Source organism: Malania oleifera, chromosome 13, assembly GCF_029873635.1.
Source record: "Malania oleifera isolate guangnan ecotype guangnan chromosome 13, ASM2987363v1, whole genome shotgun sequence".
Lineage (NCBI taxonomy): Eukaryota > Viridiplantae > Streptophyta > Magnoliopsida > Santalales > Ximeniaceae > Malania > Malania oleifera.
In genome coordinates this window covers 20,240,695-20,256,652 of record NC_080429.1, presented here as the reverse complement: position 1 = coordinate 20,256,652, position 15,958 = coordinate 20,240,695, and the positions used below count along the sequence as shown (strand labels likewise).

The 15,958-nt window shown below is 34.2% G+C and overlaps 1 protein-coding gene across 2 annotated transcripts; it reads right to left on the bottom strand.

Moving 5' to 3' along the window:
* Nucleotides 1–1,297: 1,297 nt before the first annotated feature.
* LOC131146427 (NAC domain-containing protein 7-like) lies at nt 1,298–3,660 on the bottom strand. Of its 2 annotated transcripts, none has more exons than XM_058096037.1 (3): nt 3,501–3,660; nt 3,060–3,335; nt 1,298–1,953 (listed from the first exon to the last, which is right to left on the bottom strand). In XM_058096037.1, exons 1-3 carry the CDS (start codon nt 3,658–3,660, stop codon nt 1,298–1,300), a joined length of 1,092 nt encoding a protein of 363 aa, XP_057952020.1. The 2 variants fall into 2 exon arrangements, with proteins under 2 accessions (XP_057952020.1, XP_057952021.1); XM_058096038.1 differs by having other exon boundaries at nt 1,298–1,957; nt 3,064–3,335.
* Between the last annotated feature and the right edge of the window lie 12,298 nt (nt 3,661–15,958).

Here is a 15,958-nt window from a genome sequence, read left to right as displayed (position 1 = left end):
ACCATTTTGCCAAGGCAATCCTATAAGCAATATTTATCCATTAATGCTGCTTCACTTGCTTAGCATCTGTGTCTTCTTCCTCCCTAAGATAAGGTATTTTTGCGAACCATAGCTGTCACTATAATAGAGTTCTTGTCTTTCAAATGGAAACTTTATTGAACAGTCTCCATCAGTACTCAATTGTTCAAGTAGCTAAGCTTGAGACTTACCCTATATATACACACTCTAACACACCCACAGAAGCCCATCTCTTCGGTTTGGTTCCAATATTCAATGATATAGTTACTAATAAAGCCCTTCTTCTATATTCCTTCCACCAACCACATCCATATAAAAATATATATATATATATACATACATACATATATATATATATATATATATTTATTTATTTATAGATGCCCATTTGTTTTACCTCCTATGACTATATATATATGCTATAATTGTATCTTCTTTAGTTCTTCTTCTTCTTCTTTTTAAAAAAAAAAAAATTTATTTCTAAGTCTGAGGTTGACTTTAATTAGCATATCCAACTGTAATCTTGAACTCTAAGTTGCAGATGCAAATTATATTGGTAAGTATGCACAGCAAATTCGCTCAAGTTAACAGGCCTTGATCATGATAGGGCTGTTCTCTTTTAGTTCCTTAGAAGAACAGAAAAGGTAGATTTGGAATCTCAATAATGTTTCTACTTGGAATGATTGTAAGATTCCAAATTTATTTTATTTTAGATTTACCTTTTGCTTCTTTTCTCCTCCCTGTGCTCTACTAAAAGGAGCACTAAGTTGTGGAACATTCCTTCATTTTCCCAGATCAACTGTGGTCTTTGTGAGTAATATGCAAATGGGGCATAAAGGAAAAGAACAAGAAGAAACTAAGAAACAAGACATATGCAAGAACATAGAAAATCTTATTCTAATACAATATCAAGTTGAACATACAAGTACTTATGCAATAGACCATCTGTTAACTCTATAAACAGCACATGTAACTGCTAGACTAATCAATATAGGCTAAATAATAAAAGCCCATTACATGCAAACAATGCTGGAACTCCATATCAACCTTCTCAGAAATAGTCCTTCTTCTAACTAGCTATCTTCATGGTATTAACTCTTTAACTTAACGCTAGAAGGGATCTATCGGTAGCGAAAGATGCATGGGAGCTAAGTCATGTCTTTTTTAGTTTTATTATGTACATGAATATGAATCATATAGATCTCCCTTTTCTTCTTTTTTAACTGAGCTTCCTATGATCAGCATATATATACCGGCAAACATTTTAGTAGGCTTTCCATCACTTCCACAGATCAATTTGGCAACTTGATGCCGATGTAGTCGAGGCATTTTCTGGTATCATTTCATCGTGCTTGTTCAAATCTTGGGCGAGGATATTTGAATTTGAATGATCGGATGCTTGAAAGGCGTCATTAACCGTGTTTGAGTAGTTGCTTTCCTTGGAAACATCTTGGCTGAGTTGATAAGCTACAAACTTGTCTAGAACTCGCCAATCCGTGACTTGATCCACCGCTTGCTCGTGGCTATTGCCGGTGCTGTAGATCGATTGCAAGTTTGGATCATGGGCTGGCTGAAAATGATGTCCTACTTCTTGTGTGAGGGATGATGACTGCAATGTGCTTCCATGGTTTATGCCAATAGCATATGCGGCCATAGAACTGCAGCTCATTGTTGGCACGGTTTGGAGCAATTTCGGGCTCTCCAAAAGGGGCAGTTGTGGGTAATGCTCATGAGGGATTTGGTATGCCAAGTCTAGCTCTTTCTTGCAGGAGAAAGGGATGTCATAAGCCATATTAGATTGAGTGCTTTGCTTTGGCGAATCCAAGTCTGGCATGAATGAGACTTGGTCATCGTACCAATTTGGGGACTCCTGCTCGCTCACCTTTCGCATGGTTGTTATTCTCTTCTTGAATACTCTGCACACAGCCCAGCCTTCTTCCTGTTTTGATTACAAAAAATCACATTTGTCACCAACAAAAACAAAAATTTTTATTTCAGAAGAAACAACATGTTGATCCAAAACAATAAATTAAAGTGATACTCATTTGATAGCCGTGATAAGGTTTTTATGGGGTGATTTCACTGATTTGGTGTCCTCATTGAGCAAGACCATCTAGTTACTTCATTTCAGATACTAACCCTAAAATTAAGTGATCAAATTGTGTTTTTATACTAATTAAATGAGTTCATTTAAAAATTTGAACAAAAAAAATTTCTTTTGGTTTGATGATTCATTTCAAATATTCGGCTGTTCGAATATTGCATTAGCTGACACAATAGCCTAATTCAATTTCCATGGGCTATCCAAACATGCCCATAAAATAAGTAAAAAGTTATTCTAATACTTAAAAGAAATCTTTCATTTTCAGCTCAGATATATATATTTGTTCAAATATCCCTTCACAGCTAAAAGACTAGGCTTTTCTTCTCTTCTTTTTATTCTTCCCACTAGTAGCTACAGATCTAAGGTGTTTATTTCAGAAATATAATAATAGCTGAGAGATAAATGATCACATGCAATGATTCATGCAAGATCTCGAATTAGAAATTTCTTTCTTAGATAGTACTCCAATATAGCTTGCTATAGATCTTTAGACGTAAGAAATTAATAGGTATTACAGAAAGCATGATTCAAGAAATGCTCTTTACCCTTCAATATATATATAGTGATCTCAAAGATTCAAGTAAAATGTGAAAGAATTTTTGCATTCATGGCAACCAGAAAAGTTGCATAGCTAAGGAAGCCTCAAGAGTGGATTGATTAATGCATTTTCTAATTTATGCCTTTTCTATTTACCCTTCAATAAAATATTTCCATTTTTTTTTTTTATCAAGGTGTGTGCTCTTTATTAGCTAGCTTGGTGTTGGACCAAAATTTATAGATTCATATAATTTTAATTACCTACTTATAAGAGTGGAGAGAGCAATAGATGCAGTGTTGCTGTTGAAATTTTCTATTAGAATACTGAGGAAACTACACTTTTCGGAGAGTTTCTAGGAATTTAAAGTTCAAAATTTAAAATGATTAAGAAAATATATACTTGCCTGAGGAGTTCCATTTTCATCTGTTTCAAGCCGATACTCGTGCATAATCCAATCGGACTTTTGGCCGTTCGGAGCTCGACCCTTGTAGAAGACTAAGGTCTTCCTCATGCCAATCAAGTCATGCTTGGAGTATATAGCCTTGTCTCTTCCTGTGGCTTTCCAAAACCCTGCTGCTGTGGCCCGGTTGGTGCGAGTTCCAGTCGGATACTTCTTGTCTTTGTGGCTGAAAAAGTACCATTCATTTTGCTCTTCTGTTCCTATTCTACATATTTCTGTTTCAAAAATTGAAAAATCAAAAAAAAAAAAAAAAAGGAAAAAGAAAAAAAAAACCCAGAAGGATTATCAATTTATATATGATTAATTTTATGATTCCACTAATGGCGTAATGGGGAGATTAGCGAATTCAGAAATCTATATGCATACACACACACATGTACCTTGAAGGTCCCATGGCTCAATTTTGTAGAGATCAACATCTTTAATGACATCTAGGTCAATCCTTCTTGAAGTGACTTTTTTCCTAAGGTAGTAGTCGACGAGTTCTTCGTCGGTGGGATGGAACCGAAAACCAGGAGGAACATGTGAAAACGTATTCATGTTCTCCCCCACTAAGTGATTATTTCCTGCAAGTAGTTAAGCAAACTCCATAAGCGCGAAGTTTAATTTTAAGCAAACATATATTATTATATATATAGATGGGAAAGAATGATCGCTTGGAGATATATTTTAGCTAATTTTAATGAAATTTTCGAAGACAGACATTTCATAGTTAATTACGATGGAGTTCCAAATTATCAAATTTACGATATATGGCTTAAGGCAGCCTAATGTCTGCTCATCATAATAACAAGGGACAAAGTGATTACTCAAATATATACTAAACTAATTATGCATTTAAGAATAAGACTTGTATTGCTTGGAAACGGTAATATCACCGCACGATCATTTCATCGCTTAATTGGAAATTAAGCTCATATCATCTTGTATCTAATTCTTGACTTTCTTCTCAAACTATATAAGCGGTGAAAAAATGGTGACATAAAACATTATCCAGCTTGTAAAATTACTTTTAAGTAACCCACTCCCCTCAATCTAGAGAAGATGAGAATTGCAACGTAGCTATAATTTCCCTTTTTGATGTATGTTCAATTTCGCAACTGCTCTCAAATTCAAAGGCAGAGCCAAAAGATTTAAGACCAGAGAGAGAGAGAGAGAGAGAGAGAGAGAGAGAGAGAGAGAGAGAGTATATCCAAAGGAATTCATTCATGTGCAACAGATAGTTTTAATTAGTATGCAGCTAGAATGCATTATAACTCTAACTCTCCCAATGATTGTTTCAATACATTAACACAGAGAAAGAAGGTGAAACTGTAATTACAAGAAATTAATAAATGTTTTCAACTGGAGGAAAATAAATTAAACTATATATATATATATATACCATCACATGCAATTAAGATGCATAATTAATGAAGTGCTTAAAAAAAATAAAAGAAGCGATCTCTAATCAATTTATATAGTACTTGATCATCGTTGATAAGCTAAGCTGTAAAAGAAATAGTGCTTTCATTCATACTGAGTGATCACCATTATCATGATATATATTCATCATCTCTCTCTCTCTCTCTCTCTCTCTCTCTCTCTCTCTCTCTCTCTCTCTCTCTCTCTCCTGCTGGTGTTATAATTGTATGGTCACATAGAAAAAGACAGAACCAAATGAGTAGTAACATCTTAATAATAGATTTGCCACATAATAGTTTCCTATCAATGCTGTGAGATAAATATAAATACAACAGCAGTGATTGCATTTTTTTTTATCCATTTGGGAGTGCTACTGGAAATTAATGTGTTTTAAACACCCCACAAAATGAATTAGTTTTTAGTGTATTAATGAGAACTGGATTAAAACTATATATCATGAAAGATTCGATTGGGTGAAATAATGAATTACTAGAATGAATCATCATATTCTAATTTCTCTTTGGATTCAATAAACCATACCAAAGGCCGGATGCTTTTACTACAGTTTCATTTCACAATGGGAAAAATACTGTGGGGAAAAGTATCTGATCAGTTGTCATGAACTAAATACATAAAAAGAAGAAGAAGAAGAATTCATCATGTGTGTGTGTGTATCTTGAGAAACACAATTTTCACAACAATATTGACAAAAAAGTGGTGATGGAGCATAATGTTTATGGGATGGAATATGTATATGTCAAAACCAATTAATCATAATTGGTCTGCATGTGATATTCTTGGAAAGGTCATGATTCATGAATTGGCGTTGGCTTGTGATATCACTAAGACCCTGATTAAGAAGATGCAACCACCTCTGGTTTTCTTAATTGTAGAGAGAGAGAGATAGAGAGAGAGAGCACCAAAGACATAAACCCATAACCCTCCGCCCCCCTCTCTTTTCCACAAATTAAAGAGGGAGAGGGGGAGGAAATCATAAGTTGGGAATATTTATTTTATGATCACCAGATGAACTGAGATATAGGCTGGGGATGAATGTTGAACTAGCTAGACTCTTATTAAGTATTAATTTGGTGAAAAGTTTTTGTTTAAAGTCAAAACCTACACACTAGAGGGAAAACCTCCTTGATAATCAATGATCCATCCATATATCGCAGAAGATTTGCATTGTTTCTTAAGATTGCTGATCTGTAATTACACGCACCGTTGGCTCCAGCCCAGTTAATAGCTAGGCACTTCCCCCATCTTCTCTCTTTCTCTCTGCTGGGAAGGAACACGTAGCTAGTAGCTAGCTAGCATCATGCAGATATATATACATACACATATATATTTGGATCCACATTAATTAATGCCAAAAGGTAACCCACAAAATAGTACTATATGTGCATTTAATGAACAAATTACTATATATTGGGGATCAAACAAGCAGAGAGAAGGGGGGGGGGGGGGGGGAGAGAGAGCTCACAGATCAGGGAAGTAAGGTCAGCTACGGATCTGGGTCGAGTCAATCTTCCTCCAAGAAGCAAATTTAAGCAAACCTTTCTTCAAAAATAGACTGATAGCCACCGTGCAGAAGTATATGAATATGTGTACAGAAGCTTTGGAAGAAATATATATATATATATATAGAGAGAGAGAGAGAGAGAGAGAGAGAGAGAGAGAGAGACAAGCAAGATATAGAGGAGTTAAAATGTGGTAAGAAGGAAAGAGCAAAAAATTATATATATGTATATATGTTGTCCTGATGGATCAGCTTCCTCGGGAATTGAACCAACCCCCCTAAAGCTTAAACTAACACGGTTGCTGCTGCAGCTGCTATTGCAGAAGCTTGGTGTACTTTCCACAAAAGTGCATGCGTTGGAGCAAGCTAGCTAGCTACCTGTCGGAGGAACGGATCCCGAGGTGAGAATTCTCTGCTGCCAGAAAAAAGGAGGAAAAGGGTGAGGAATGGAAGAGTGGAGAACAGATGGGGTTAAATAAGAATTCCAAATTTATTAATATTAGGGAGAGAGAGATGGAAGAGAGGGTGGGGTAATGATGAAAAATCGTGGATGGTGTTAGGAGGTAGAGGCATGAATGTCAAGAGGTTTCATTGTCTCTCACTGTCGTAAAGAGCTGAATTGGTGCAAAAGCTTTTTTTGGGCGGGCGCAAATAAAGGTGGCTAGCTGCCCTAGCCCTCTCCCTCTCCCTCTCCCTCTCCATCTCCCTCTCCTACATACATTCCTTCCTCTTCATGAGAGAGAGAGAGAGAGAGAGAGAGAGAGAGAGAGGACTGCGTGGGGGCGACAGCCAACTTCACCCGCCACTGAAAGCGACCCAATTGTAACCCCACTCTGACCTCCCTCAAACCTCAAAGCTGACAGGTTAAACCAAAATAAAATGGACTATATATGAAGGGCTTAGTAAAAGTTACTAACCTCCATCAGCTTTAAGCCCACATAAAAAAAGTCATAAATGACAAAAAATTTTTTCAAAAACTCTCTTTATATTTAATAAAAAAAAATTTAATCGGTGTAAATGTCCAATGAATCAAATGTTAAGGAAAATTTGTTAAAATCTCAAAAAGAAATTATTGTGAGATGATTTTTAAATCATCAAAGAAGATGCCTATTTTTTTGTTAAATTTTTGAGAAAGTGACCATATTTTTTGCCTTGAAATTAACCTAATATATATAACAGGATCTTTTGGTTGGTTAATTAATTTTGACGTGAGCAAGCCATCTCTCTCTCTCTCTCTCTCTCTCTCTCTCTCTCTCTTAACCCCCAACAAAAAAAAAAGAAAAAAAAAGGAATGGGGCAAGGGTGGGGGCCCTATCTTTCAGCTGCTTCTTCAATCTTAGTCCCTACCATTTTGCAGCCCTTTCCTCAAGTCTAACTGTAATAATATAAGATCAATGATGAGGTGACCGCCCACATACATCTTTGCCCCATCCCCTCAGAGACTAGGATCCATCACCCATCCCGACTTACTTATTCAAATGGGTAAAAGGGTATGTTGATGCATGAAGGGCCTGCTGATCAACGCCCTCAGTGTTGTTGATACATACATATATATAATTATTTTATTTTTTAGTAGACTTGCATTACATTTCCTTTCCAAATAATAATAATAATAATAATTATAATAAGACTGTCGATGAAGGATAATTTACTACGTAGCACTTAAAAAGACTATAATTTATTTGAAGAGATAATTTTTTTATCATTATCTTTGGTTCATGGATAATAATAATAAATTAGAACTAAAATAATGATAATATATAATGAAAAGTATATATATATATATATATATATATATATATATATATATTTCATCGTCATTATATTATAATATTATATTTGTCACTAAGAATTAGGGCGGTGTTAGGTTATTGATCTTATTCAAAATAGATAATATCCACTTAAATTCTATGAAAAAGTAAGGTGTTTTACATAAAGGGTGAAGACCATGGAGAATGAGGGGCTTTATAAGGTCTCAAAATACATATAGCACCATTATATTATTTTGTCATGGTAGCTTTGAATTTTTTATGTAAGGATATATATAATATTCATAAGAGAGTAGAAAAATTCTAAAATAGTTTTCATTGACGACATATAGTGGAGGTTTTGTACACTATCAAACCATTTATTGTTATATTCTTCTTATTTCTTCTGTTTTCATTTTTAATTTGCTATGTTTGTAACTATAAATCGTATCATCACCACTGAAATTAGGAATAGCTTCCCAAGAGGGGGGGTGAATTGGATTCTAAAAGTTTCTTTTAATTCCTTTTAAAATACCTTAAACTTCTTTTATTTATTTTAACCAATTCTTGACTTATTTTTTAATTCCTTAATCAATCAAGAACTTAGTTCTTTTATCCAATCAATTAAACACAATCTTCAAAGCAAACAATCAATTTATCTGCCAAGTACAAGTTAAACAACAAACAACCAAACCAAGATATAAAGTATTCAGCAATTTGGTAATATAAGATCTTGAGATAGTTTATTTGTTTATATAAGCCTTGTGATTATGAATTATAATTTATGCTTACTGAAGTAAAGCCCTGTATAAATAAATCCAATCACTCTTTCCAAATATTTAGAATTCAAACAAACTCTTGGTAAATTTATCTTTGGGGTGTTAACCAAGTAACGTACTCCCGTATGGTTTCCGCAAGATATGGTGTAATCAACGTACTCCCTTTCTGTTTCCGCAACCCAAATCAAAATTGAATTTTAAGTTTACTTGATTTCCAAATATGCATAGTATGTATAATTTAGATATTTAAATCATCCACGCAGTTGTATATGAACTGAAATTAAAGAATAGGGAAAGAGAGAGTGAGACGAAGATTTTTACGAGGTTCGGCTTATACCCAGCCTACGTCCTCGCCTTTGGCAAACCACCAAAGGATTCACTAAACCTGTTCCGTTGACGGGTGGAACAAAACCGATTACAACACTCATTGGTTAAGGCTAGAGTCTGCCTTCTCCAAACGATATTCCCTCGTTCTGTCACTCCTTACATAGGCTAGAGTCTGCTTCTCTAAGCAATATCCCCTTGCTTAGCCAACGATCCAAATACCTTGGAACGTCAATGAACTACAAGAAACATAAAATAAAATCTGCGTACAAGTATACTCTCTCAAAGAGCAAGTTAGTACAATTTCAGCACTATATACTTAAATGTAAAATATCAATAGGAAATAGAATAAAGCTCAAGTGTAGAATTCACCAATATCCTTCTTAGAAGAGGATTAACAGTAGGAATTCAAAGGAAGAAGGATCAACACTTCAGAGTTCTCAGCAAAAGAATTTTCCAATGAGTGAGCAAGAGAACTTAGGAAGAACAAGAATACTTTCAGCTTCTCAAAACAGATTTTTCAATTCTTAGTTTTTTTATTTGTTTTGCAAAACCATGTATTTATAGGCTTTCAAACTTGCAAAAGTTTCCTTAAAGAATTTCCCTATTTATTAAAATATTTAAGGTTCAAACGGCTATAATTTAAAACTTTCGAATTTTAAAAATTTGCCCGTTGAACAATTTTTAAATGTCTGACAGCAGTGACCTCATTTCAGTGTTTTGGCCATAACTTTTTCTGTATAACTCCAAATTAGGTGATCTTAGTGTCAAACGAAAGCTAAGAGAAAATCCTACAACTTTTGTGTTTATTACTATTTAAAATAATGAGTTCTTGATAGAGAAAAATTCACTTCAATGCGGCTGTATAAAAACTGACAGCATTTGGGAAAAAACTCTTTTTGGTGCTCTTTATTCCAAAAATGATTTTAACCTTTTTAAAATAATTTTTGACCTTATAAAAATATTATTCAGGTATTTTAAAAAGTATCTAGGTCTAAGAAGTTAACCTAAGAGCTTCAAAATATTTCAAATGATATTTTAAACATTAAAGCACTTACATGAGACTTCTAAAATATTAACATTCTAAGTTCTTGAGTCTTCATGCTTTGTCCTTTGATTGAATCCATCTTTTCTTCAAACTTCCATATTCTTTAAGCTTTCTTACTTTGCCTTTCTTTGGATCTTTTGACTTTGATATACCTTGGCTTTCAACAACTTATTCATGTCCTCATGTTCTTCAACAAGTAATTCATGTCTTGGCTCATTTAAGCTTCATTTGATCCTTGAGAGCACTTTAACCTTGCTTCCATCATATTTGATCCTTGTGGGCACTTTGATCTTACTTTCACATATATGAATCCTGAAATATCATTACTCACACAATTACATTAAATTTCACTTGTTTGTTAGCATCAAAACAAGATAACAAGATTTTAAGCCTTGTAAGGCCAACAACCACTATAGGAATTTAATATTTATCACTAACTGTTTGAAAATATTTTTAAGTTGTGGTTCATATTTGTAAAGATTATCCATTTGAAGTTTAGCATGACATTCCATGTGGAGAGTGAAGGGCCAACTTGAAATGTCCCATAGGCTTAGTGTTATTGTATTGAGGTATGAAAGTATTTTGGAGTTTTCACTTGAAGCCTATATACACATTTGTAGTTGAGCATTAGAGAGAGAGAGAGTTTTAAGTTTGATTTTTATGCACATCGAAAAAAGAGGTTATTATTCATCAAAAAATCAAGAAAATTTGAAATTAAAAAAAAGTAGGGCTACAAATCGGCTAAGGTAGTATTTTGAGCCAAGTTGAATGTAAGCTCGGAATGCAAAGGATGGTGGAATGTGAGTACTAACTAATAGATGATGAAGAGATCGAACTATCATTGTCTATGATGATTTGCAGTCAAACTCGGCATTGGTTACCCATTATCATTAGGCCCAAAACTTGGCGGTGGAGTGTTCGCTGAGTTATCCTTTGGGCTTTAACTATTTGGTGGTATGACGTGGGATGCATCCTACATTTCATGCTCACATTGCCTTTATAATTTAAGAGTTCAAACTTTTGATTTGAAATTCAAATTTATGTGGATTTAGCAAAATACAACATACAATTATATGAAATTTTATTCAAATCATGGAAAATTCAAATTTTAGGTATGATTCATTCTCCCGAGTCCCAAAAGTAATCTCAATCACTTGATTGAGAGTCTTACATGAAAAGAAAATGTTCTAATATCATTTCGTAAATGATTCTTATTAGAGAATATGCATTTTAAAATTTGAATTGAAGTAGATTTCACTTGAATAAAAACCATACTTACATGAGATAACATTTTTTTTTTGGTTGATTGGAGGCCATCTCTCGAATCTTACACTCCTTTTGTAATAACCCAAGAAATTCCTACAAGACTCGTCAACGAACACAGGGGTTTCGTCGACGAGGACTCTTTAGGATCTCGTTGACGAAGACCCATCTCGTCGATGAGAAGATACCAATAGAGGGTTTAAAGCAAACTGAAACTCGTCGACGAGGGTGTAGGCTCGTCGACAAACTTTTTACAGGACTCATCGATGAGGTGACGTGTCTCGTCGATGAATCCAGCCCTATAAATAGTTAAAACTCAGATTTTTAATCAAATTTCAGTGCAGAAACCCTTTTCTTTTTCTCTCTCTCCTATGACCCCCTCCTCTTCTCTCTTCAATCTTGGCCCCATTTTTTGTCGGATTAAAGATATGAGGTCGCCATGATGCTCCTGGCAAAGTTTTCTGCAAGTCTGCCGGAGCAGATCGTGAGGAAAGTTGATTTGAAATTCATCCCAAATTCAGGGTAAGATATTTTATTCAGATTATGTCTTCCTTGTAGTTATAAGAAATGTTATAGGTAAGGAAATACTGATGTTTTGTTCTACGGGATATTGTTTTCAGGATATTGAGTTAGAAACCCTACGGGTATAGAGCCATAATTTTATAGGGGCTTTTCAGATTTAAGGTAAGGGAAATATGCGATACTAGCAATTTTTAATATGTATATAGAAGATTATGAAAGTGTATTTACAAGCATGTATATCAGATTATTTTTCAGAAAATTATGAATATTATTTTTATAGAAGAATTATAGAAATTGAGCATGAGACTACGTTTATTCAAATGTGTGGCATGAGTTTATTACAGTACAATATATATAGATTTTATAGTATTACAGATATACAAATATTCAGATATTTCATAATATTAGAAATGAATGAGACTTACAGTATTTATCAGAAAACATGATTTCTAAACCATAACACTCAAACTGTTTATTCAGACAGATTATACAGTGATAGCATCAAGATGCTACAGTAGATATACAGAGTATACAAATATTATATACAGAGCACACAAATTATATATTAAGAGCATACATATATTATATACAGAGCATACAGATATTATATAAAGATTTTTTATACAAATATTACAGATAGTACAGATAGAAAGCACATATGATATAGATAGATAATATATATATTTCAGTCAGATATCTCAGATAATATAACTTAGAAATATAGTGTTATAGTTGTTTTTGAAATCATGTTAATAGCAGCAAGATGATTACATATTTATATATGTATATAGTATTACACGATATCAGATCCCTGTGGAAATTACAGACAAATATATTTACAGCAGAGCACGGTATCATTGATAGTTTTAGAAACGTGCAACCACATGACTCAGATAGCATGTGAATTTTGTCTAACCGTACTAGGAGAGATTGCAGTCTCCCTAGTACACTGGGTTGAGGTAGCTGGTTAGACGATGATAGAGGTTTGAGATAGCCCAAAGTGATTGCAGTGGGCTAGGATCTTCATAGATCATTACAGATTGGCGGATGATAGAGATTGACTTACCTGGAGGGCCGACCAGAGTAAGTCCAACCTACGGGCCACACAATCCTATCATGAGGGGATATATAATGATATACAGATCCCAAGGTATAGTAGAAGTTCTTATGTACAAATATATTACACAGCAACAATTTATATTATTATTCTAGTAGTACCTTTAGATAGCAAACTCATATACACAATTATATTTTAAAGATTACATGATAGATAGATATATTATGTACAGTTTATCAATTTTCTCAAATTACAGTATTATTTCAGTATTTTAACTATTTAACTCAGCCGCCACACACTAGTAATAGCATATTTCCACTTACTAAGCGTTGTCTCATCCCGGTGACTTATCATTTTTTAAAAGATTCAGTTAGGCGAGTAGATCAGGCTCGCGGGTAGTGGTTGACTTGAGCTGCCCTTGTGGGAAGGGTAGGTATTTTTGAGATAACAGTGTTTTGGGATAGTTTTCAAATTATAGTGACGTCACTGGGTATTTTGTATTATAAATATATTTCAGAGTTTTATACTTTTCTGGTATTGTATTGTATTTAGCAGTTCCTAGTTTTATGTACCGCTGCTTAGTTATGTATGACAGACAGGGTTTCCTCAGTGCTCTTTGAGCTTGAGATGTTATTATCAGTATTCAGACAGATGACATTTATTATATTTAGAAAGAAAGAAAAAAAATGTTGAATAAATAGCAGTTCGTCACACCATTGTACTCCTCTCAAGATTTGAAATCGAAACTTCTAATATCAAAATTCAAACTTTAGCCACTGGGTTTTCCAAAAACATCACATAACATAATTATGCATTGAATATCTTAAGTAATAGTGTAGAGACTTGAAATAATAATAATAATAATAATAATAATAATAATAATAATAATAATAATAATAATAATAATAATAATAAAAAAATAATAAAGGAAAAAGGGAGAATAAAGGAAAGGAAAAGAAGGAAAAGGAATTATATTAAGGGGCATCAGCAGGAATTTGACGACGAACCCACGATCCTCGTCAATGAACGTCCTTCTAGATCTCATCGACGAAGTACACATGTCTCGTAGATGAGAAGATACAGAGAGTAGGAAATTCAGGCCATTAAGGGTTCATCGACGAACTTATTATCTTCATCGACGAACACCCGTCTTATACTTGTCGACGAGTACACGTATCTTGTCGACGAGGCTACGTGGACAACCACCTATATATAGTGAAAAATTAGATATTTGGAGAGAAATTCATATTTTATTTCTCTCTCTCTCTCTCTCTCTCTACTTTCGATTTCTCCTCCTTCTCTCATCCGATCCAGCCCCGTTTTACCCCGTTTCGATGATCGGAAGTTACCAAGATGATCTCGAGGAGATTCTCTACAACTTAGCTGGAGCAGATTACTGATTTGGGGTTCTTGGGCACCATCTCAAAATCAGGGTAAATAAACTATTTTAGGGTTTATGTGGTTAAATGAGATAAGTGAACTCAGGAAAGGTGTTAGATGGTAATATACTAGGGTTTGAGTTGATTAAACTGGGGTTAATGTGATTTCAGGTTTTGGAGTTCTGAATGCCGCAGGTGTGATTTAGGGCTTTTCTACAAGCTTCTCAGGAAACAGGTAAGAGAATAGATAAAGTCAGGTATTTTTAGAAATTTATTTATGAATTAATGTAGTTTTTGGGAATACTGGTATTGAACATATTTTATAGCATATTATAGTATAATACAGAGTAGAACTCACTCGTGAGGCATGAGTATAAGTTTAATGGAATAACAGTATGTTAGAATATATTATTATTTCATAGAATAAGTATGATTTTATAGTAATTTTTTTGGAAAGATCATAAATAGTACAGAAGCTAAGATATTTATAGTTTATTGAAATATTATAGCCGGCACAGATACCATGTAATGATAGCGGGCACAGATGCCATGTAATGACAGTCGGCGTAGATGTCGTGTAATGATAGTCGGCGCAGATGCCGTGTAATGATAGCTGGAGCAGATGTCGTGATATGATAAGCCGACGTAGATGCCGTGATCAGTTTTAATATGATAGTTTATTTAGAAATTACGAAATGACAGCTTTTATTCAGAAATATGTGAAAGCTAGATTTTATATGACAATTTATTAAGAATATGAAATGATAGCTTTTATTCAAAAATATGTAAAAGCCATATTTTATTTTAGAAATATGAAAATGTATTTATGAATAGAAATATATTATGTGAAATGTATTATATAGTAACAGAACCTAGATGGTTACGTATGTTTTGAGCGCTGTACCGTTGCTAGTTAGTCAGATTAGACAGTATAACCCATGTGTGCCGACTGGAGAAGTGTTGCGGCGAGTAGGATGGGAGGACCAGGTTGGATGTTTAGCCAACAGTGCAACCACACTATTTAGAAAGTGTTAGGTCGGAGGCTAATTAGCCCTAAAGTGTTGCGGCAAGTAGGATACCCACTGTATGCTGACCCGAGAAGTGTTGCGGCAAGTAGGATAGGCGGACTAGATTGGGTGGGAAATCGTGCGTAGTTATGTTATGTTTGACTTAACTTGGTAGGCCAGCCAGTGTTAAGTCCAGCCTACGGGCCGCATAACCCGAGTCATGCGGGGTTAATTCATGATTTATAGTTATACATCCAAGGTAAGAATTCAGTAATATACAGATTTAACAGATGATTTAAATGATATGAAAATTCATTATGATATAGTTAGATTATGTTTAAAAGTATAGATTTTCATGTGTTATCCGTTACAACTTAAGTTATATTACAGTTATATTATTTGCAGTATATGTTTATAATATGATAAAACTTATGTTGCCACACACTAATATTAGTTTATTTCCCTTATTGAGAGGTGTCTCACCCTAACATTACAAATATTTTAGGAAACCCCGACAGACGAGTGGAGTGAGCTCCATGATAGAGGAGTTCATTGGTACTACCCCAATTGCAGGGTAAGTAGTCGAGTCGGGAGTAGGATGGATTTTTGGGGTATATATATGTATATGTAGAAACAGTGAAACTCTAGTGTTGTATATAAGTTAAGTATATTATAATTTCCGCTACTTAGATGACATGTTTGTACAAATAGGTAAATTCCTAGTACCTATAGGTCCGAGTTGATTTTGACTACGTTCTATGGTATCAGAGTATTAATAGTATATGGAA

Excerpts from the sequence above, each read along its gene's own strand:
- LOC131146427 (XM_058096037.1), bottom strand. The coding sequence starts at position 3,660 with ATGAATACGTTTTCACATGTTCCTCCTGGTTTTCGGTTCCATCCCACC. Across the intron at positions 3,336-3,500 it reads TGAGCCATGGGACCTTCAAG|AAATATGTAGAATAGGAACA; the intron begins GTACATGTGTGT and ends TTTTTGAAACAG. Across the intron at positions 1,954-3,059 it reads AAATGGAACTCCTCAGGCAA|AAGGCTGGGCTGTGTGCAGA; the intron begins GTATATATTTTC and ends CAAAACAGGAAG.